This window comes from Phacochoerus africanus, chromosome X, assembly GCF_016906955.1.
Source record: "Phacochoerus africanus isolate WHEZ1 chromosome X, ROS_Pafr_v1, whole genome shotgun sequence".
Classification (NCBI taxonomy): domain Eukaryota; kingdom Metazoa; phylum Chordata; class Mammalia; order Artiodactyla; family Suidae; genus Phacochoerus; species Phacochoerus africanus.
In genome coordinates, this window is record NC_062560.1 from 87,465,583 (window position 1) to 87,485,343 (window position 19,761).

Genomic DNA, 19,761 nt, shown 5'->3' on the forward strand with positions numbered 1-19,761 from the left:
ATATATAATAGTTAAGTGTCCCTCTAGTCTGCTACTTGACTTACCTAGTCAGCAATTGTCCATTAAATCTTTTCTTCCTTAAAATAACAGAACAAATTGGAATAAATGTATGTTAAGCTCCTACTATGTACCTTACACATATTTTTATGTTTTAGTATAACTGCTTTATGTCAGAGCCGTCAAAGTTACACACTTGGTACAAAGATAAATCTAGTATTCCAATTCATTTCTAACAGCAAGACCTTTTTCCTTAACCACTATACCTCACTGGAAGGTTGATGACCAGATCACTGAATCCCTGGAACTAATCAATCTTCCAGGGATTATCTGAATTTATATGACTAGTCTGAGAATGATCATTTAGCATCTTTCCAAAGAAGGACAATGCTATCTGGTCAAGAGGGGGCAGGGCAGTTATCTAGCTCTGTCAGTATACTATCATGGCTAGAGAACTCCCTGGGGGATGGTACTAGCATGCAATATGTTACAAATACCACCAACCATACCCAGGATCAAGTAATAAGAAAATGAAAGCCTAGAAAAGTTTGTGAAATACATGCAAAGGTACTTGACAGAAGCCCTGGTCTTTGGTGTCACTGGAGCATTTTGGCAAGAAATACTTACTTAATTTGATGTTCACTTCCTTGCATATGGGACCGGAACATTTCTAAAGATGTAAAAGTGATATTGCAAATATGACAAACGTAGGTTCTCATACTAAATGCTGAAAAACAGAGAGTTCAAGTTAAAAAGGTCAACAGGGATACACTAAGAATCACAGATCTGGACGGGAATTTACTAGAGATCATCTATTTGAACTTTCCCAATTTAAAGATAAAGCCCAAAGAGGTCATATGACTTGGCCAAAGTCACAGAGCCAGTTAATAATAGAGATAGCCTCTCAGAGCCTGTGTCTCTTAAATTAAAGCCCCAAATTCTTCACACTACACCACACTGCTTCTCTAGCCTTGGTTTCTTTCTTAAGAAACTACTATCTGCTTGTTTATTATAGCTATGTGGAAATACAGTAGACTCTTCAAATTTAGCATGCCTAATCAATTTTGCCTCTTAATCCCTCAGCCAACCTTTTTGTTTGCTCCTAGTTCTATTTGTACCCAACTAAAACCTGAAACATCCCACAAATAGTAAAGACAAATAAAAGCAATTTTTTACTCTCTTACCTGAAATCACTGTAGTACATTAGTTTACCAAAAGTAATTTCCACAGACAGATTTTAGAAAGGAGAGAGGTTCAGTAAGCCCCCACTCTTAGGATAAATGCTGAAACAAAATTCTAAAGCAAAACTACTACTTACCACTTCATAAGAGTCAAGAACTATAAAACAGGTATACCAGCTACCTCTCTACTCTGATTCGTAGGTAGAACTGGAACCAGGAGATAGATTTATTTTTGTTTTCTTAATCTTGTCATCCTTCCACTTTCTCTTTGGTCAGAAGAAGCAAATTTAATAAATTTCATAAGCTAAATATAAAAACAATCCCGCCCAAAGGAAGAGGCAATAAATTGATGGCTGCAGAGATTTTAGGGTCAGACAAGGTCATTTTCTTTTAAATCAAACAGCAACTTATTCATTTAAAGCATACTAAATTAATCATTACTAAGCGTACTGGCCTTGTTCAAGTAAAGATTATTCATAGAAACAGGAGTTTAGGGAGTTCCCGTCGTGGCTCAGGGGTTAAGGAATCCGACTAGGAACCATGAGGTTGTAGGTTCGGTCCCTGGCCTTGCTCAGTGGGTTAAGGATTCGGCGTTGCTGTGAGCTGTGGTGTAGGTCGCAGATGCAGCTCGGATCCTGCGTTGCTGTGGCTCTGGTGTAGGCTGGCGGCCATGGCTCCGATTCGACCCCTAGCCTGGGAACCTCCACATGCCGCAAGAGCGGCCCAAGAAATGGCAAAAAGACAAAAAAAAAAAAAAAAAAAGAAAAAAAAGAAACAGGAGTTTACTGTCAAGGGGAAATTAAGAGTCTGATTTTAAATAACATGGGGACTCTGCTCACTACTGACACGTACTCTGTGGTGGGCCCAGGGGAGCTCAGCAAGTTATGTCACAGTCTGAATGAATGATTCTTCAAAACTATCCTCTCTTCCTGTGTTCTGATTTTGTGCTTGCCAAGCCACTTCTGATTATAATGTGGTTTCCCATATTCTTGATGCCAAAAAGAGAATACCCTAGATGATAAATATTCTTTAAAAGCCTGGGAACTGGAAATATGTATGTCTCCTCCTCCTACAATAAATCAGTACCAGAATGACAATGTATTAACGTAAACTACAGCGTTTCCCAGACTTCTCTGATGAGAATCATCTGGATTGTGAGTTAAAAATACAGATCCCCAGACTCCTCCTCTGAAGAATATGATTCACTGGGACAGGGGATTTATATTTTAACAATACCCCAGCTAATTATTGTCAGAGAATGTATGGAAAAGACACTACTGAATACTTTTCCAGTTCCTTGGTTGTTTATCAGCATCTTCCAATTTTGTTTTTGGTTTGGTGAGTCCTTGATTTGAGGCTAATCAAATCTGAAGATTATGGAGTTGTTGCAAAGCTGAGGACTGAATCCAGGACCCTGCATGATCATAATAACCCTTTTCAGGAAATTATTACTAACCTTATTTAACAAGCATGAAAACTAAGACTCAGATTTGCTTGACCAATACCATGTATTTTGAGGGCACACAAGTGCAAGTAGGAATCCTGGTTTCCTCTAGACTAGCAGTTCTTAATGTTAGTTACACATTAGAACCATGAGGATAACTCTAAAAAATATTCATGTTACATTTCCACATTAGACCAACTTAATCAGAATCTTTAGGGGGTGGAACCAGGCTTTCTTACTTTTTGAAAGCACTCTAGATGATTTTTCTGTGCAGCCACTGTTGAGCACCACTGTCTAGATTACTGAGCCAATGCTCTCCATTATGATATTAAACTCAGATTATATTTAAGATGTTTTACCTATTTGTTCAGTGCTTATACAGCGTATTGTATATAATGTTCTCAGTTCTTCCATGGCTCCTTCACAAATTATATAAGAAGATTATGGAGTTTCCATTGTGGCTCAGTGGTAATGAACCTGACTAACATCCACGAGGATGCAAGTTCAATCTCTGGCCTCACTCATGGGTTAAGGATCCAGCGTTGCTATGGCTGTGGCATAGGCCAGCAGCTACAGCTCCAATTCAACCTCTAGCTTGGGAACTTCCATATGCCGCAGGTGCGGCCCTAAAAAGACACACACACACACACACACACACAAAGATTATAATATAGGTAATCTAGGATTTAGAGGAGCTGCAGGTCACATGAAATATCCAGAGGCAGTTCTGATTTCTATTACCTTAGCCTCTGTCTTTTTCACACACTGATGTCCTTTATCTTTTTCTAGGATATGGATATCTCATAAAATAATATAACAATATAAACTTTCTGTGAATATATGAAGCCTGTTTACTGGCCCCAGGATCAAAATTCATGATCTAATCCTACTGAAACTTGCCTCTACTGTTTCTCCTATCGAGTCTGCTCCTTGGCCCTGGTGGTTTTGCTTCCCTCAGCCCTGCTAGGATCCCTTGTTTCTGACTTCACCCAGAAACTTAAGCTTTTTTTGCATCTTGTACCTTTCAGAATCATCCATAACCTAACACTTGTTGGGCCAATTTTTCTCCTGATGCCCTATCTCATAACTCCTTGGACTAAAGTCTTTGTTTTCAAAGCATAGATTAGAGAAATGCATATTTTTATAGTCTAACACTGTGGTAGTCAATGTTGGCTCTATATCATAATCACTTGGGGAATTAAAAAAGAGAAAACAAAACACTCATGTGTGGGTCCCAGGGATTCTAATTTATTTGAAGGGTGGTCTGAGCACTGGGTTTTCTAAAAGCTCCCTGCATGATTCTAGTATGTAGTTAAGAATAAGAATCATTGGTCTAATATCTTATATGAGGAAAATCAATTGAGAGCTACATGTAGGCAAAACTGTAACTTAATTTGGGATTTAGCTTATGAAGAAAAATTGAAAATGTTCAATTTTCCTGTTTTTAAATTATGAAAGGAAATCAAAATATTCCAAGAAAACTAACATTTGTTGAGGACCTATTCTGTGCTGGGTACTGTATACACTGCTTCATTTCATTCTTTTTCAATCTTGTGAAGTAGGCTTATTCTCATTTTATACCTGAGGTGCAACTGGGCTAGTGACTTCAAACATTCCTCCAAATCTATGTTTATCTCACTGAATAACACTGCCTCTCAATAAACAATTACCAAATACTCAGAAAAACTATATATTCATTACCATATAAAGCACTGAGAAGAATATTGCAGAATAAAAGACCTTGTCTCAAGAAGGCCAATTCAGTTATGGGACTATAATTAATACAATTATCAATAAACAGTAAAGCCTATGATAAATCAGAGGGAAGGAAGAATACCAAGAGCTAGAGCAGGGAGGGAAGTTGTGATGGATTCTGGAGGAAAAGAAGGATTTACATTGTAAGGAAAGCAAGTAGGGCATTCCAGGGAATGAAAACAATATCAGGTATGAAAGAGACAGAAATGAGCATGATGTGCTGAACTCAAATAATCTGTTCAACAAACACTAAATACTTCTGTGGCACCAAGCATCATGCTAGATGCTGGAGTTACAAGATGAATAAAATGGGAAGGTTGCTCACAAATCCAAGTAAGAAACCACATGAACAGATAATTTCAATCCCATTTGGTAAAAGGTAAGAGAAGTATGCTTAAGAGGTACGGGAATTCAAGGGAGCAGAGGCACTTAGTACAATATGGGGATCTGAAGAGGGCTACTGGAAGAGATGAAGCCTTAATTAAACTTGGAAGGATGAAAATTATTTAACAATGAAAAGAATTAAGAAGAGTATTGCAGGTAGAGAAACAAGCATGATAAAAGCACAGAACTGTTTACAGGAACTTGTTTAAAAAATTTTTTTATGGCCACACCTGCAGCACATGGAAGTTCTCAGGCCAGGGACTGAATCTGAGCAGCGGCTGAAACCTATGCCACAGCTGCAGCAATGCTGGATCCTTTAACCCACTACGCTGTGCCAGGGATCCAATTTGCACCTTCTCAGTGACCTGAACCACTGCAGTTGGATTCTTAACCCACTGCGCCATTGCAAGAACTCCCAGGAACTTGTTAAAATTTGGAATCATTGTAGAATAAAATACAAGGGGATGAGATAAGACAGGCAAAAGGATGTCAGATCAAAGAGACTTCTGTGTTATGGTATGGAGCCTAGAATTTTTATTCTGTAGGCTGGGGAAACTTGAAGTGGTTTAAGTAATAAATGACATGGTCAGCTCTATGTTTTAGAAAAAAAAAATCTCTCCTCTTATTCAATACAGAGGATGAATCTGAAAGGAATAAGCCTGGAAGTAAGGAGACCACAGTATGTGAATATATGAGACCAAGCAAGAGATAAGAAGGGTATGGGCTAGAAAGGTCATAATGGAGTAGAGAGGAGCAGGGAGATTGGTGAAATACTTACCATTAAAACTGAAAAAACTTAATGACTGGTTTAATGTGGAATATAAGGGAGGAGGAAGAATTTAGAGAAGTCTAAAATAACTCTCAGCATAGTCTGGTAACTGAGTGGGTAGTGATCCTGTTACCTGAAACTGGAACTTCATAAGGTAGTACTGCTTTAAGAGTGAGAGAATAAGCAATGGTGAATTTGAGTTTAGACACACAGAGCCTGATATATCTGTGAGATTTCCATATGAAGGTGTCCAACAGGCAGTTAGATATGAGAGTCTGAAAGGCAGAAGATTGGTTAAAGTGATTATGGAGAAATCAGAGCGTTGGGGTAGTTAAACAATCAGAGCGGATGAGATCTCCTGAGGATGATGTATGGGTGGGCATAGGAATAGCAACATAATGATTAAAAACTCTGGATAGTGCCACTCTTTAAACTAGATGGTAGAGGAGGAGGGGTCCATGAAAAATCAAGAAGTAAAGGACAGAGTTATAAGGATGCACAAGAGAGAGTGATGTCAAAGGAGCTAAGGAAGTAGAGATTTTTAAAGAATGTTTAGTGAATGGAGTAAAGACCTCCATTGGATTTAGAAATTTAGAAGTCACAATGACTCTAGGGAAATAGTTGCAGTGGAATGGTACAGTGATGGTGTGGAGGGCTGGGAAAACATATGTCAACAAATGGCAATGAGTTGAGGAGTGAATGTCAGTGAAGACAGTATAAGAGTATATTTGAAAAACAACAACAAAAACTGGGCTAAGAAGATAAGGGGAAAGTATAGTATTTCATGGGAAACTCAAGTTTAAGAGATGATTTGGTTAAGTCAAGATACTTAGTATCCACATTTGATGGCCACAATTTTCTTGATGAAAGAAGGAATGCTGTGAGGAGGGGGAATATTAAACAGTAGAAGAGAGTCTTGAAGAATGATATAGGCTTTAAAATCACCGCTAAAAGGAAAGTAAAGTAAAAGGGAAAGTATTAAGTGGGACTAAAAGTCCACAGAGGTTGGATACTAAGACTCTGTAGAGGTACCCAGTCTCTAGCCCTATATAATGTTCCACAGCATCATTCAGTATTCTGAATGTAAAAGTAGAATAAGTGGACTGTGGAATTGACCCAGAGTTGAAATCTTGCTACTAGGTAGTGAGAGAGTGACAATGAGGTGTAAGTAAAGCATTCCAAAATGTGGTTACAGCATTAAAGTGTAAGATGATGGTAGTGAAAATGTAATGGAAAGGTACAGGAATGAGAAACAGTTCTAAGAAGATTTGATGTGACTGTGGATGGGTGAGAGAGATATAGGGAGATAAAGTGGTCAAAGATGCCCTCAAAGATTCAAGTGTAGGTGACTAATAAATAGTGGTACTACTGGCAAAGACTGAAAACTTGGTAAATTCAAGATGGGTTTAGGGGAGATTATTATTTAATTTTAAATGTGTTGAGTTACAGGTGATGGTGAGACCTCTAAGTGCAATAATGGGACTAGAAACTAGTAAAATAAACAAAACAAATACAATAAATAAAAAATACATACATACTTTAGTTCCATATCGTTATGGTAGCCATTCCTGTGCTAATAAGATCTGGGCTGGGTGAGGGACAAGAAGAAAGCAGTGAGAATGATGAAGAAAAAGAGAGATTAGATATGGTAGAAACATATGTAAACAATAGCAGATATAGAAGACAGATAGAAGGGAGAAAATGAGTGAAGACTGAAAATAAAGTGGCACATGTTGTTTTTGTCTTACAGCTTGCTCACTTACAAATATGGACTTCTGCTGTTGCTGTTCTTTGAAACTCTCATTAGCTAATTTAAATTCTCTAGCTATTTTTTTCCAACCCTCAAATGTTTACTGTTCTCAAAATTGAATATCCAAGGCAGGGTCAAAAACCTTTTCTTTGAGCTTTAGCTTCAGAGGCTAGTGTAAAATGACTTTGATGACTGGATTAAATTATGCTGATGATCAGCACCTCCTCTGTGGCCAGATAAAAATCTCACCAAAATCCTCCTTCTCTCATTCTAATAAACTTGAAACTTGACAGTGCTAAAATGACCCTCCTTTCAGAAGTGATCAGAGTACACACACTTCTCATAGCTGACACATTTCTCCATTTCAATTTACCTAATGCCACTAAACTAGAAGCCACTTATTTCAGATAACCCTCAGCACAGCAATAGGAAAAATACTTTTAACGAGTAGAAATCTACAATTTTCAGAAGCCCTACCACTTTTATTTCTACACTTGCTTAAATCAACATTCTTTAAAATCCTAGATAAAAACACAGATTCCTATGTAACTTTTGGGGATATGCTGAATCACATTAAGTAGCAAATGTAATAGTACAAATGCAGGGTTAACACTCAAGAAATAAAGATTAATAGTTCCCTGATTCATATATTAAACCAACCCCTATTGAGGTAAGCCTACTCTGTGCTAGTTTCTATCTCTACTGCTAGAAACATAAAGTCCCTTCCCTCAAAGACCTTACATTCCAATGGGAGATAAAGACACAGGGAGAGATAATTAGATTTGCAGGTTAAGGAAGCACAGAAGATAAGCCTTGGAGGGAGTGAAAAGTCTTACAGGGAAGTAGCATGTTAAAGAATGTGTAGGAATTACTCAAGGGAAGAGGGACATGAAGATGTTCCAGGCAAAATGGTGGCATGATGGGCATGGAGACAAGAAATGGGATAATGGTAATGGAACAGTAGAGAGCTCTGAAGCTTAGATTTTTATCCTTAGAAAATAAAGAAATGAGAATTTTTAAGCAGGGGAATGACATGGAAAGGCATGCACTTTAGGTGAAACATTCTAGTGGTTAAACTGAGGGTGGATTTTGGAGACAAAACTGATGGCAAGGAGAGTAGTGAGGAGGTTATGGAAATATTCTGGAACAATGCTTCTCAAAATTTATTGTGAGTACAAATCACCTAGATCTCTTGCTTAAAATGTAGCTTCTGATTCAGTAGGTCTGCAGTGAGGCCGAATTTCTTTTTTCTAACAAGCTCCCAAGTGATGCTGATGATGCTGGCCACAAACTGTACTTTGAGTAGCAAAGCTCTAGGAAAGATGTTCAGGGTCTGAACTAGTGTGGGAAAAGCAGGGCTGGAGACAGGGTAAAATAGTCATGACTTGATGCTTCACTAGATGTAGAAAGTGAAATAGATGATGCTGAGGGATTTATAGTTAACTACGGGTTTCTACTTTGAACAACTGAGAGGATTTGAAATGGCTATGATGTATCCAGGTGAATCAGTAGCTGCCATTTGAATATGTAAATCTACAGTTTGAAAGAAAGGTCATAGGCATACAGATGGGAGATGAAATCAGGGGAATGAATTAGATCATGTTTAGAGATTAAGGTCAAGAATGGAATCATGGGAACACCTACAATTAAGCAATGAATTTTAAAAAGAGTTCCCAAGGAGAACAGAAAAGAAAGAGAAATACAGAAGAACCAGAGTATAAGGTGTTACATAGGACAAGGAATAGAGCTTCACGGAGGGAGTAATGAACACTGTCACATGAAGCAGAAAGGTCTAGTAAGGAAAGAACTGAAAAATAGTAATGAGTAGAGTAAAAGAAGTAAGTGGAAGAGAGAATATGGAAAGGGGATAAAATATACTAGTAGTGAGAAGGTGCCTGTGGGGAAAAAAATGAAAAAAAAAATATGGTTAGAAGAGCAAGTGGATCACTCCAGTCAGGATCAGAATCTTTATTGTGCCTGAATTCTTGCACTGTTTCTCAGCTCCTTTTTTCAACATCTCTCCTTCCCACTTCTAACAAGCTAAATCATATATTTCTTCTATGAAGATTTTCTAAACCAGAATGTTTCATTCCTCTGGTTACCAAACATTTGTACACAAAAATCCATGTCTGCAGCCTCTTTCAATGAAGTGTTATTAACCCAACTAGTTTATACACTTGCCCCTTCAGGGAAAATGGCATATTATCATTTGTATTCCCAAGAATGACTAGCCTAGCACACGAGATATATACTTAAGCCATACTTAGTGACTGAATGCTATAACCACATGATACTAATTTAAAATACTTCCTTATGTACCTATGATATAACATGAAGCTATGGTAATACATACATATGATTCTTTAGTTAATAGGAGTCATCTGAACCTTTCTGGGTTTCATTTTCTAGAAGACCAACAGATGGACCTACATGGACTCAAAAGTCCTTACTTACATAAAATTCTATGATCCCATGAGTACTAGCAATCTCCTATTCAATAAGACTAAAATGGTATATACATAAGCCAGTAAGTTTTATAAAACATAAATGTCCTAAGAAAGAGATTTGGGATATTTTTACTGTTTACCATTTGCATCTGATTTTGCTAGAAGAGGTTTCTCTCTTATCTTGTCTACAAACTTCTTCCTAGCTTCATTTCTTTTGTGTTTTTTCCCAACATAATGTTGTTGGGCCATTAATGGACTATTAAAGGAAGCAGGACAGAGCTTGCAATACTTGTTTGGATTGTTCAAATCCAAAGCACTGCTGGAAGAGGAAGGCATAGGCTCGTCTTTAATCCCACCTGGAGGAGGCTTGACAGCAAGGGGCTTCAGAAAAGTTGACTCTGAAGAAGTAGTAATAGGCACACCTGCTGAAATAGTCATAATGAAAAGTGATCAACATATGTTTAGCTACTAGAGCCGCATTCATCACAAAGTATTAGGGAAAGTTAAGAGTTCATTAAAAACCTACTATCTCTTGACTTCTACATGGGGCTTTTGGATAAAGGTACTCAGGCTAAAAATAATTTCCTTCTCTGAGGATGGAAATTTGAATACAAGTCTGTCACCAAGTTTTTCTAACAAAGATACAGGAAGGAATATTCAGTGTTAGGCATTTATTTCAAATGAATTATATTTATCTGAAAAGTCAATGAAGGCATGAGACCTGTCTTAGGATGGCTCTCGAGGAGTTCCCTTTGTGGCTCAGTGGTTAGCAAATCAGACTAGCATTCATGAGGATGCAGGTTCGATCCTTGGCATCGTTCAGTGGGTTCAGGATCCTGTGTTTGCCGTGAGCTGTGGTGTAGGTCACAGACGCAGCTCTGATCTGGTATTGCGATGGCTGTGGCACAGGCCGGCAACTAAAGTTCCGATTGGACCCTTAGCCTGGGAACCCCCATATACCACGGGTGAGGCCCTAAAAAGACAAAAAGACAAAAAAATAAAAATAAAAACAGGATGGTTCTTGAAACTAATTAGTGGGGGTAAAAGAGATAGTACCAACTTCTGAGTTGGTTCTTTCTTGAATAGCAGAGTAAGTCATCTATTCAGTCCAGAAATATGGTATCTGTATCAAAATAAAATATATGCAATTGTTTAAGGCTATAAGATTATACACGATTATAATTAACACGATGATGGTTATTTTAGAGCTCGTGCACTTAGTCTCCCTGAGCCCAAATTGGTGAATCTGGGAGACCAAAGATTAGGCTTTACAAGATGCTTTCTTTTACAGAGCACACTGATTCTGTCCCTCTTGACTGAGAGGCAGAAAAACAAATATACAAAAAAATTAGAAAATACAATAAATTCAAAGTAATTTGGGTTTCGTTTATTACAAAAATACATTTTAATGCTGATGAGGCCTATACTACAAGTTGGAAATTAATGTTGGTAAAATTTCCATGCCAGGCATGCTTTAGTCCTAAAGTGTTGAAGCTAGTGAGAATGTGGCAAATTATTTATTCTTATTTTTTTCTAGCACATATAATTTTAAAAATAGAGTTTTTAAAATTATTTAAAAACTATTAAATCCCATTTTCCAGGGTGTACTCTGCTACTTCAGGCTAAAAATGAGACCTGTGGGTCAGTTCTCTCATGCACTGGTGGCCCAGCATCACTGAAAGGAAGACAAAGCAACGTTTTATAGTTCTCTGTATCTCTGGTATCTAACATAAATAAATACTAAACAACTGCTGATTGATAAAGCTGGTGATACTTTATATTCATAGGAAGAAAGGAATGAGCTCTCCAGGTAGAAAGATATTACATAACTTTTTTCCTACAGTTATAGTCAGAAAATGCTGCATTGCTATCTTACGGTGAAAACACTTATCTGAACACACATTATAAAATAAAATTTGGGAAATAACTAAAGCAAAAAAAAGTGATAGATTCATTCTTACTCCAAGGGGACTAAGTAAGAAGGAGCTAAGACTTTATGATTTGATTAGAAACTGGAGAAGTTCCCTGGTGGCTCAGTGGGTTAAGGATCCAGCAGAGACACTGGTTGTTGCTGTGGCATGGGTTTGACCCCTGGCCAGGAACTTGCACATGCCATGGGTGTGGCCTAAAAAATAAAACTGGAGAGCTCAAGCTGCTTGTATTTTTTTTACTAGCAGTGTAGAAAATAACTTGCTTTTATTTAGAGTTAATAAACTGAAAAGGAGAGGTCATAACGTTTCTCAAAAATCAGCTGGTAATTATGATCTCCATATTAAATGACAAGGACACAGAAAGAGATTACCAAGCAAAAGAAGAATTAAGTTACTGTGGCAGAGTGAAAGTCTCTTCAATAAAAAACAGATGGCAGGAGTTCCTACCATGGCGCAGTAGGTTAAGAATCTGACTGCAGCAGTTCAGGTTGCTGTGGAGGTGCAAGTTCAATCCCCAGCCCAGCACAGTGGGTTAAAGGATCTAGTGTTGCTGGAGCTGCAGTGTAGACTGCAGCTGTGGCTGGAATTCAATCTCTGGCCTGGGAACTTCCATATGCCATGGGTGTGGTCATAAAATTTTAAAAAAATGTATGGCAGAGTTCAAAAAAATGATAGATCCTATATTGAAGCTAAAGAGGTGAATGTCATCTTACCCATCTCTGGCTGAAATCCTGATGGAGATACCTGATCATGCTCCTCCATTAATTGCTTCAGTTTTTTAGCATGGACTTTCCCCACATAGTGAGACTGAGCAACAACTGGGGAACTAAAAATCATGTTGCAAAGATCACAAAATTTGTTTCTGTCCACTACTTCACTCCTATGCACCTGAAATAAGCACAATCCTATTAGAAAGATTCAATAACTCAAAGTTTCAAATTACGACGTCAACATAGGCCACTTACCTGAAAATTCCTAACATCCATCTTCATTTTCCTACCAGGCACTTCATTTTGTTCCCCATGCATTTGAAAATAAAACCTAACATTTTGAGCATGTTTTTCACTCTGAAAAAAGATATAATATGACTTTATTTATTCAATAACAGAGGCACCCCAAAGTTACACCTCTCTGAATTTGAGGACAGCACCTGTGAATTGGAATGTACATATACAGTGTGTAACAAATTAATGAAAAGGCTTCACATGCTTTCAAATCTCAAAACCTCAGTTAAAATGAAAATAATGCTATAATTTAGAGGCCAATAACTTGTAGGTTCTTGTTTTCAACAAAAACTCCTAGTTTTTGTCCAATATCAAATTTCTTTTTCTTCCTTAGTTACAAATCTTGGGTGATATACCCAGCTAAAAGGCATATTCCAGCCTCCCTTTCAGCAAGATGTAACCATGTGACAATATTCTGGCCAATAAGATGTAACCTTAAGTATTAGGTGGAACTTCTGGGAAGCCTCCTAACAGGATGGGAATGAACCCTTCTTCTAAACTTCTTCCCTCCTGCTTCTGGAATTAAGATGTAAAGGTCAGAGTTCCAACAGTCAACTGGGTCTATGGGGGATCTTGAAGACAGAAGTTAATTAATCAGAATGGAAAGAGAGAAAATGCCTAGATCTCTCACAATGTTATGAGGCTGTCATATCAGCCCTGCCTGCTTACCTCTTAAATTATTTTATGTGATGAAATTAACCGTTCTAGCTTAAGCATAATAGAAAAATCTCTGAACAAAATACATAACCAAAATGTTGGTGCAGGTAGACAAGAAACTAACATTCCTGAGCATATACTGTGAGGCAATTATGTTCTTTCTACAGTATTTTAAATTGTAAAATATATATATATTTATTTATATATACATGTATTTGTATGTATACATTTCTATATATGTATAGAGATATATAAAATACATCTCTGTATATACACATATAGAAAAAACACAGGAAGTGATACAGCTGAAGTACATACCCATTACCAAAGTTTTAACAGATATTAATATTTTGCTCTGTTTCTTTCAGATTTCTTTTTCAAAAGCTTTATACAGTCCTATTGCCTCATGAAAACAATCCCTTCCTGCTTGGCCTCTTCCCACAGGTTACTACTATTTTAAAGTTGATCTATAGTATTTCCTTTCATGCTTTCATTCTTTTAGTATCTATGCATGTACCCATACTATTGTCATTTTCAAATATATGGAAATACTATTGTAATTTTTAAATTTTTATGAAAATGGAATTGGTCTATTCAGATCCTTTTCAACTTCCTCTTTATAACTCAATATTATATAAGATTTGCCCATAGCTCTACTTCATTTATACTGCCTGCTGCATAATATTTCACTCCATATGCTACCCATCAAGTCCCCTATTGAAGGCAGTAATGTTTCTGTTTATTTTGCTATTACAAGCCTTTATGCACTGAATATATGTAAACATATCTCCCAATATACATGTTCAAGAGTTTCTTCAGAATAGATACCTAGACATGGGCTTTTTGGCTTATAAGGTATGAGAGTTTTCAACCTTAATAGGTATTATAAAATTTCTCTCCAAAGATGTTGAAGCAGTTTACAACTTCAAATGCAGCATATACAAGTATTTTTGTCTTCTCATGTTCTCCTGAAGTGTTAAGTGCTATTAGATTTTAATTTTTGTGAGCATGATGGTTTTGGTAAGATACTTCATTATCATCTTAAGTTGGGGTTCCAGTACGATCACTTGTGAAGTTAAGTATCTCTTTTACAGCCTGTTCATATCACTTTCCTATTTTTCTATTGGGCTGTTTCTTGTTCTAATTGATACATACTTCTTTATATATTCCAAACGCTAATCTTTTGTTAGTTATATGGGTTATAAATACCACTCTATCTGTAGCTTGTCTGTTAACTTTATAATTATTTTTTGCCATATAAATATTCCCTGCCAGGTATCATGACATATTTTAAAGCTACAGTAATTAGGTGAAATTATTTTAGAGACCAGTAAACATAGCAATACAATAAAACATAACAGCATAAACATATATATGTATATATGAAAATTAGCACATGATAGAGATGCCATTACTAATCAGTGGGGCAAGGATGGCCTATTAAATAGATAGTACTGGTATACCTAGCTATCTGTACGGAAAACAGGTTACTACCCTCCATGTGTGAAAATCAATACCAGATGGATTAATTAAGCACTTTAACATAAGAAATAAAGCTTTTTAAAGTATTAGAAGAAAATAAAGGGAACTATCTATATGACAAAAGTACAGTGAAAGGTTTCTTAAATATGTAAGTACAGATACAAAGAGAAACATTAACATATAAAACCTTGTTAAAATTCAAAACTTCTGCAGTAGTGTTCTATTTCATATGTACAATAAATACTATGTTGAGACAGCCTGACAGTATTAAATAAGCTGCATACTAAAGAGAAAAAAAAATCACCTTTTCAAGTAGGATATTTGTACGGAAATGCTTTCAAATATATGGAAGGTCATGAATAGATCTGATTGTTTAACAAGGTTAAGCACCGAACTTAGAGATGGCACTGAAATTTAAATTTAAAAATATGCTATCACTTGTGATGGAGCATGACAATGTGAGCAAAAAGAATGTATACATGTATGTGTGACTAGGTCAACATGCTGTGCAGTATTGACAGAACACTGTAAATCAGATATAATGGAAAAAATAAAATTTATTATAAAAAATAAAAATATGCTACAACATTACATATTGGTTTATAGTCATTAAAATATTACAGAAAACTAAAAAGATGTAATGATAGGACAAAGTGTTCAGAATATGTTCTTATATGAAAAAATGTGAACGACATACACAATCTCTTTTGTAAAAGTGTGTGTGTACTTAGAAAACATACTGGAATTATATAAGTTAAAAAGAAGTTAATCAGCATTTGAATTATGATTTATATTTTCTTGTATTTTGCATATTTTCTACACTGACTAGTACTTGATAATCTCACAAAAAGCGATTTTTCAAATTTAAATTCAAGTGGTTCCAACTGCAGTTATCACAGGGCCCCTTGATTATGTATCTCTCTTTAGTAACTCTAAATCTTTGAGCTTTGGGGTCCCAGGATGTGCTAGGCATGCTCACATATTTAATTTCACTTAATTCTCACAAGTGTAGTAAGAGAGATGTTATTGCTCCCATTTTGCAGACTCAGGAAACATGCTCAGAGAAGTAAAGTGACTTGCCCAGGGATATACAATAGTGGGGTTAAGAGTTGAACATAGGTCCTCTCAATTCACAACCAACACGTTTTCACTATCTGTAATTATAGTAATTGAATCCCAATCAACATAAGGACTGGCTGCCTTACAAGCTGCCAATAAGATTAGCAATGGGCAAAACAAGGTGAGGTTTTAAAAAAGTAGAACTGGGGAGTTCCCATTGTGGCTCAGTGGAAATTAATCCAACTAGTATCCATGAGGATGCGGATTCAATCCCTGGCCTTGCTCAGAGGGTTAAGGATCTGGTGTTGCCATGCGTTGTGGTGTAGGTCGCAGACACAGCTTGGATCCGGCATTGCTGTGGCTGTGGCATGGGCCGGCAGCTATAGCTCCAATTTGACCCCTAGCCTGGGAACTTCCATATGCCATGGGTGCAGCCCTAAAAAGCAAATAAATAAATAAAAAGTAGAACTGGCATTATATTTCTTTTAAGTAAGTATATCTAGTACTTTTTACAACACAGATACCAGATATGAAAAAAAATCCAAGTTAATAATGTGATATAGAAATGGAAGAAAAGAACACTGGACATGAAATCAGAAGAAATCATTTTTAAGCTTAATCATGCCAAGATTAGCTATGGAGTATCACTATCCCTCTGGGTTTCAATTTTCTAATCAATAAACAAAAGAAGTAAGAACATTAAAATTCCCTCTTTTGGCTCTAGAATTCTATGGTAACTGTGCTTAAAAACATGTGGCTAAGTCAAGTGAAAAATTGGTTCATTTTGTTTTTATCCTTCATTTACTGTAAAGGAAAACCTACGCTCAGAAATATACCTTGATTCATGTTAACAGTTTCCTGTTCAAGCTTTATAACACTTTCCTTATATTTACTATAAGGACACAAAGGATATAGTGGTTGAGAGATACAAAGGCAGGCAGAATGGTGTGAAGAAAACATGCTTTAGAGAAAAAAAAAAAAGACTCAGTTTAAACCTGAATTCCCCAAACCTAAGCTGGTAAGTTACTGTCCCTCTCTGAGCCAGTCTCCTCATCCATCAAAGGGAAATCATACACAGGATTCTCATAAGAATAAAAAAAACTAACATATGAAGTTTATCTGCTACATTTAAAAAACTATTTTTAGACTCTACTCCCATTATTTTTAACCTACCTCATAATGTGAAATCCTCTGTGATTCAAACCGCAGCACCACTCCACATATATTACAAAAATTATCTGTAAAAAGTTCAGTCTTTTCCTGTTGATTCCAACTCATATCTATGAATAAAATAAAGGGTAGTGAGATTATATATATCATATCAATGAATTTTTTAAGTATCATTTTCATTCTTCAACTACATATTTCATATACCACCTCAAGTCTGAGCGCTTGCGAGGCTACAGTAAAAGCTTTTTGCTTATTGAGAATGTAATTTATACTCGCATAATAAGTATGCCTCTAATGTAGAATATGGCAAGGGTTATTTATTTAATATAAGTCTAGGCAGCACCATTCCAAAGGACAAGTTATGGGGGTACCAGTAACTTCATGAGCTTCATAGAATGATTTGGGGCACCAGTAATGAAAGACAGGATTAAAACACGCAGCCTTGGAATTCTGTGTTTTACAGTAGACAAAAATCAGAGAATCACAAAAAAATCTTTGCCCATAGTAGGCAAACATTTTCCATTGTTGTACAAACATTATCACACTCATCTGGCCAAACAAATCTCACACAAGCCCCTCTCCCCAAAATTATAAAGTAATGTTCATATAATAAGATCGAGAAATTATGCTATAGTGTTTCTCACTAATAAATAACACATGCCAAAGCTTTCTGACTTTACACTTGAAGTCCATACCTCTATCTAAAATTATTAACAGCTGCAATGTATTTTGCCACAATTTATTAGTGTATCATAGGGTATAAATCACAAAACATCGAGTTTGCTTGCTATTTGGCTATTTAAATCAATAAACTGATACTACAATACTTTCATGGAGAAATGCCAAAGATATATTAAATGGATAAAAAGTTGTAGAAGAGACTCAGGGACACAGAGGACAGACTTGTGGTTGCCAAGGTGGAAGGGGTAGGGAATAGGATGGACAGGGAGTTTGGGGTTAGTAGATGCAAAATTGATTACATTTAGAATGGGTAAGCACAGGGAATTATATCCAATCTCTTGGGATAAAACATAATGGAAGATAGGATGAAAAAAAGAAAGTATATATATGTACAACTGGGTCACTATGCTGTACAGCAGACTTTGACACAACACTGTAAATCAACTACACTCAAATAAGAATTTAAAAAGTGGTAGAATAATAAATATAATAATCCACTTTCCAACACTAACAAAAAGTAAATATTTATCACATATAAAAATATGGAAAGGAGTTCCCGTCGTGGCTCAGTGGTTAATGAATCTGACTAGGAAACATGAGGTTGTGGGTTCGATCCCTGGCCTTGCTCAGTGAATTGGGGATCTAGCTTTGCCGCGAGCTGTGGTGTAGGTTGCAGACGCGGCTCGGATCCCGAGTTGCTGTGGCTCTGGCGTAGGCCGGTGGCTACAGCTCCGATTTGACCCCTAGCCTGGGAACCTGCATATGCCACAGGAGTGGCCCAAGAAATGGTAAAAAGATTTAAAAAAATATGGAAAGATATAAACTCAATTTGAAAGTGATTAACTTGGGGAAATAGGGCTAGAAAAGGAAGGGAGGAAATTTAACATTATCTGTACAATTGTTTTCTTTTAATTTTTTCAAGAAGTGTATAGGACTTTCTAGTTAAAAAAACTTTAAAGGTATTTATTTAAAAGTTATGTTGGATATTTTCAACTAAGCTTAGTTTTCAGTACCAGTTCAGACCAAAAAGGCTTACTTAAATTGCACTCAAGATAATAACTGTAACTAGGACTGTGTCAAAAATAAGTTGATGAACAGTTAAAAATTTATCCCTATAATATATAGTACCCTCTCTCTGAATTATTTTTAGGTTGTTTTAAAATATGTCATTTATTTAACTTTGACTCTAAAGTCAGCAAGGTAAAGAGTTTAACTAAAATGTATTTCAGGACTTCCCCTGTTTCAGAATTAACTACTACATGCAATCTGAGCATAGTGATAAGATCTTGAATTAACAGCTAAAATCTTTAATTATAAGTTAATATTTTCATTTGGTGGCAATATAATTTGTTACAGGGAAAGTTTCCATTAAGAAGACAAAAGGAAACTGCTGAGCTTAGAGGTTCAAAAATTCCTAAAATTTAACACTTATTTCTTTCCTAGATCAACCTTTAATTCCAGACGTCCTCATTTCTAATAGTCAAAGTTTGACACTGGCCTCAAGCTGGGAAATATGAAGACTGAGTATTTTAACCCAGCCTTTCATTACTGGTGACCACATCATTTCCATGAAGCCCGTGAAGTTACTGGTACTCCTACAACTTTTCCTGTAGAATGGTATTGTCTAGACTTACTGCCTTTGACTCATTTCCTCAACAAGTTCTTGGTCTTTTTTTCTTTATTAAATGGCATAGTGTTCCAGACTCAAAATCTCAGCTATTCTTCTCTGCAGCAAATCACTGTTTCATGTCAGTTGTAGCTTATTTGACATCTGTTGCTTCCTTTTCATTACCCATAACACTACCTCAGTTGAGGCCCTCGATGTCTTGGGCATGATTTAACTTTATTGGTATTTACTGAGGTTGGTTTCAAAGTACTAGGTAGACATTCTGGAAGAAGAAAAAAGAATGAGTATTTATTGAAGACTTGCTATGTGTAAACAAGGTAACAGCTTACCCCTTTAGTCTTTAAAACAAATTTGCAAGGTAAGTGATATTTCCCATATTCTGAAGGTTAGGAAACTGGGATTCACTGAAATCAAAATAACTTG

General features: G+C 36.4%; 1 protein-coding gene across 4 annotated transcripts in view; it reads right to left on the reverse strand.

Moving 5' to 3' along the window:
- The window catches only part of ZMAT1 (zinc finger matrin-type 1), a 35,689-nt gene that overhangs the window by 2,953 nt on the left and 12,975 nt on the right, over positions 1 to 19,761 (reverse strand). Inside the window, exons 2-7 of one of the 4 annotated variants that reach the window (XM_047765487.1) lie at positions 17,034 to 17,140; positions 12,624 to 12,725; positions 12,372 to 12,546; positions 10,084 to 10,152; positions 625 to 724; positions 45 to 77 (exon numbers count right to left, since the gene is read on the reverse strand). In XM_047765487.1, the coding sequence (XP_047621443.1) occupies positions 45 to 77; positions 625 to 724; positions 10,084 to 10,152; positions 12,372 to 12,546; positions 12,624 to 12,725; positions 17,034 to 17,140 (586 nt within the window). Of the gene's footprint in view, positions 1 to 44; positions 78 to 624; positions 725 to 7,068; positions 7,782 to 10,083; positions 10,153 to 12,371; positions 12,547 to 12,623; positions 12,726 to 17,033; positions 17,141 to 19,761 lie in introns of those variants that run through there. The other 3 variants (XM_047765489.1, XM_047765488.1, XM_047765490.1) reach the window with 3 other exon arrangements.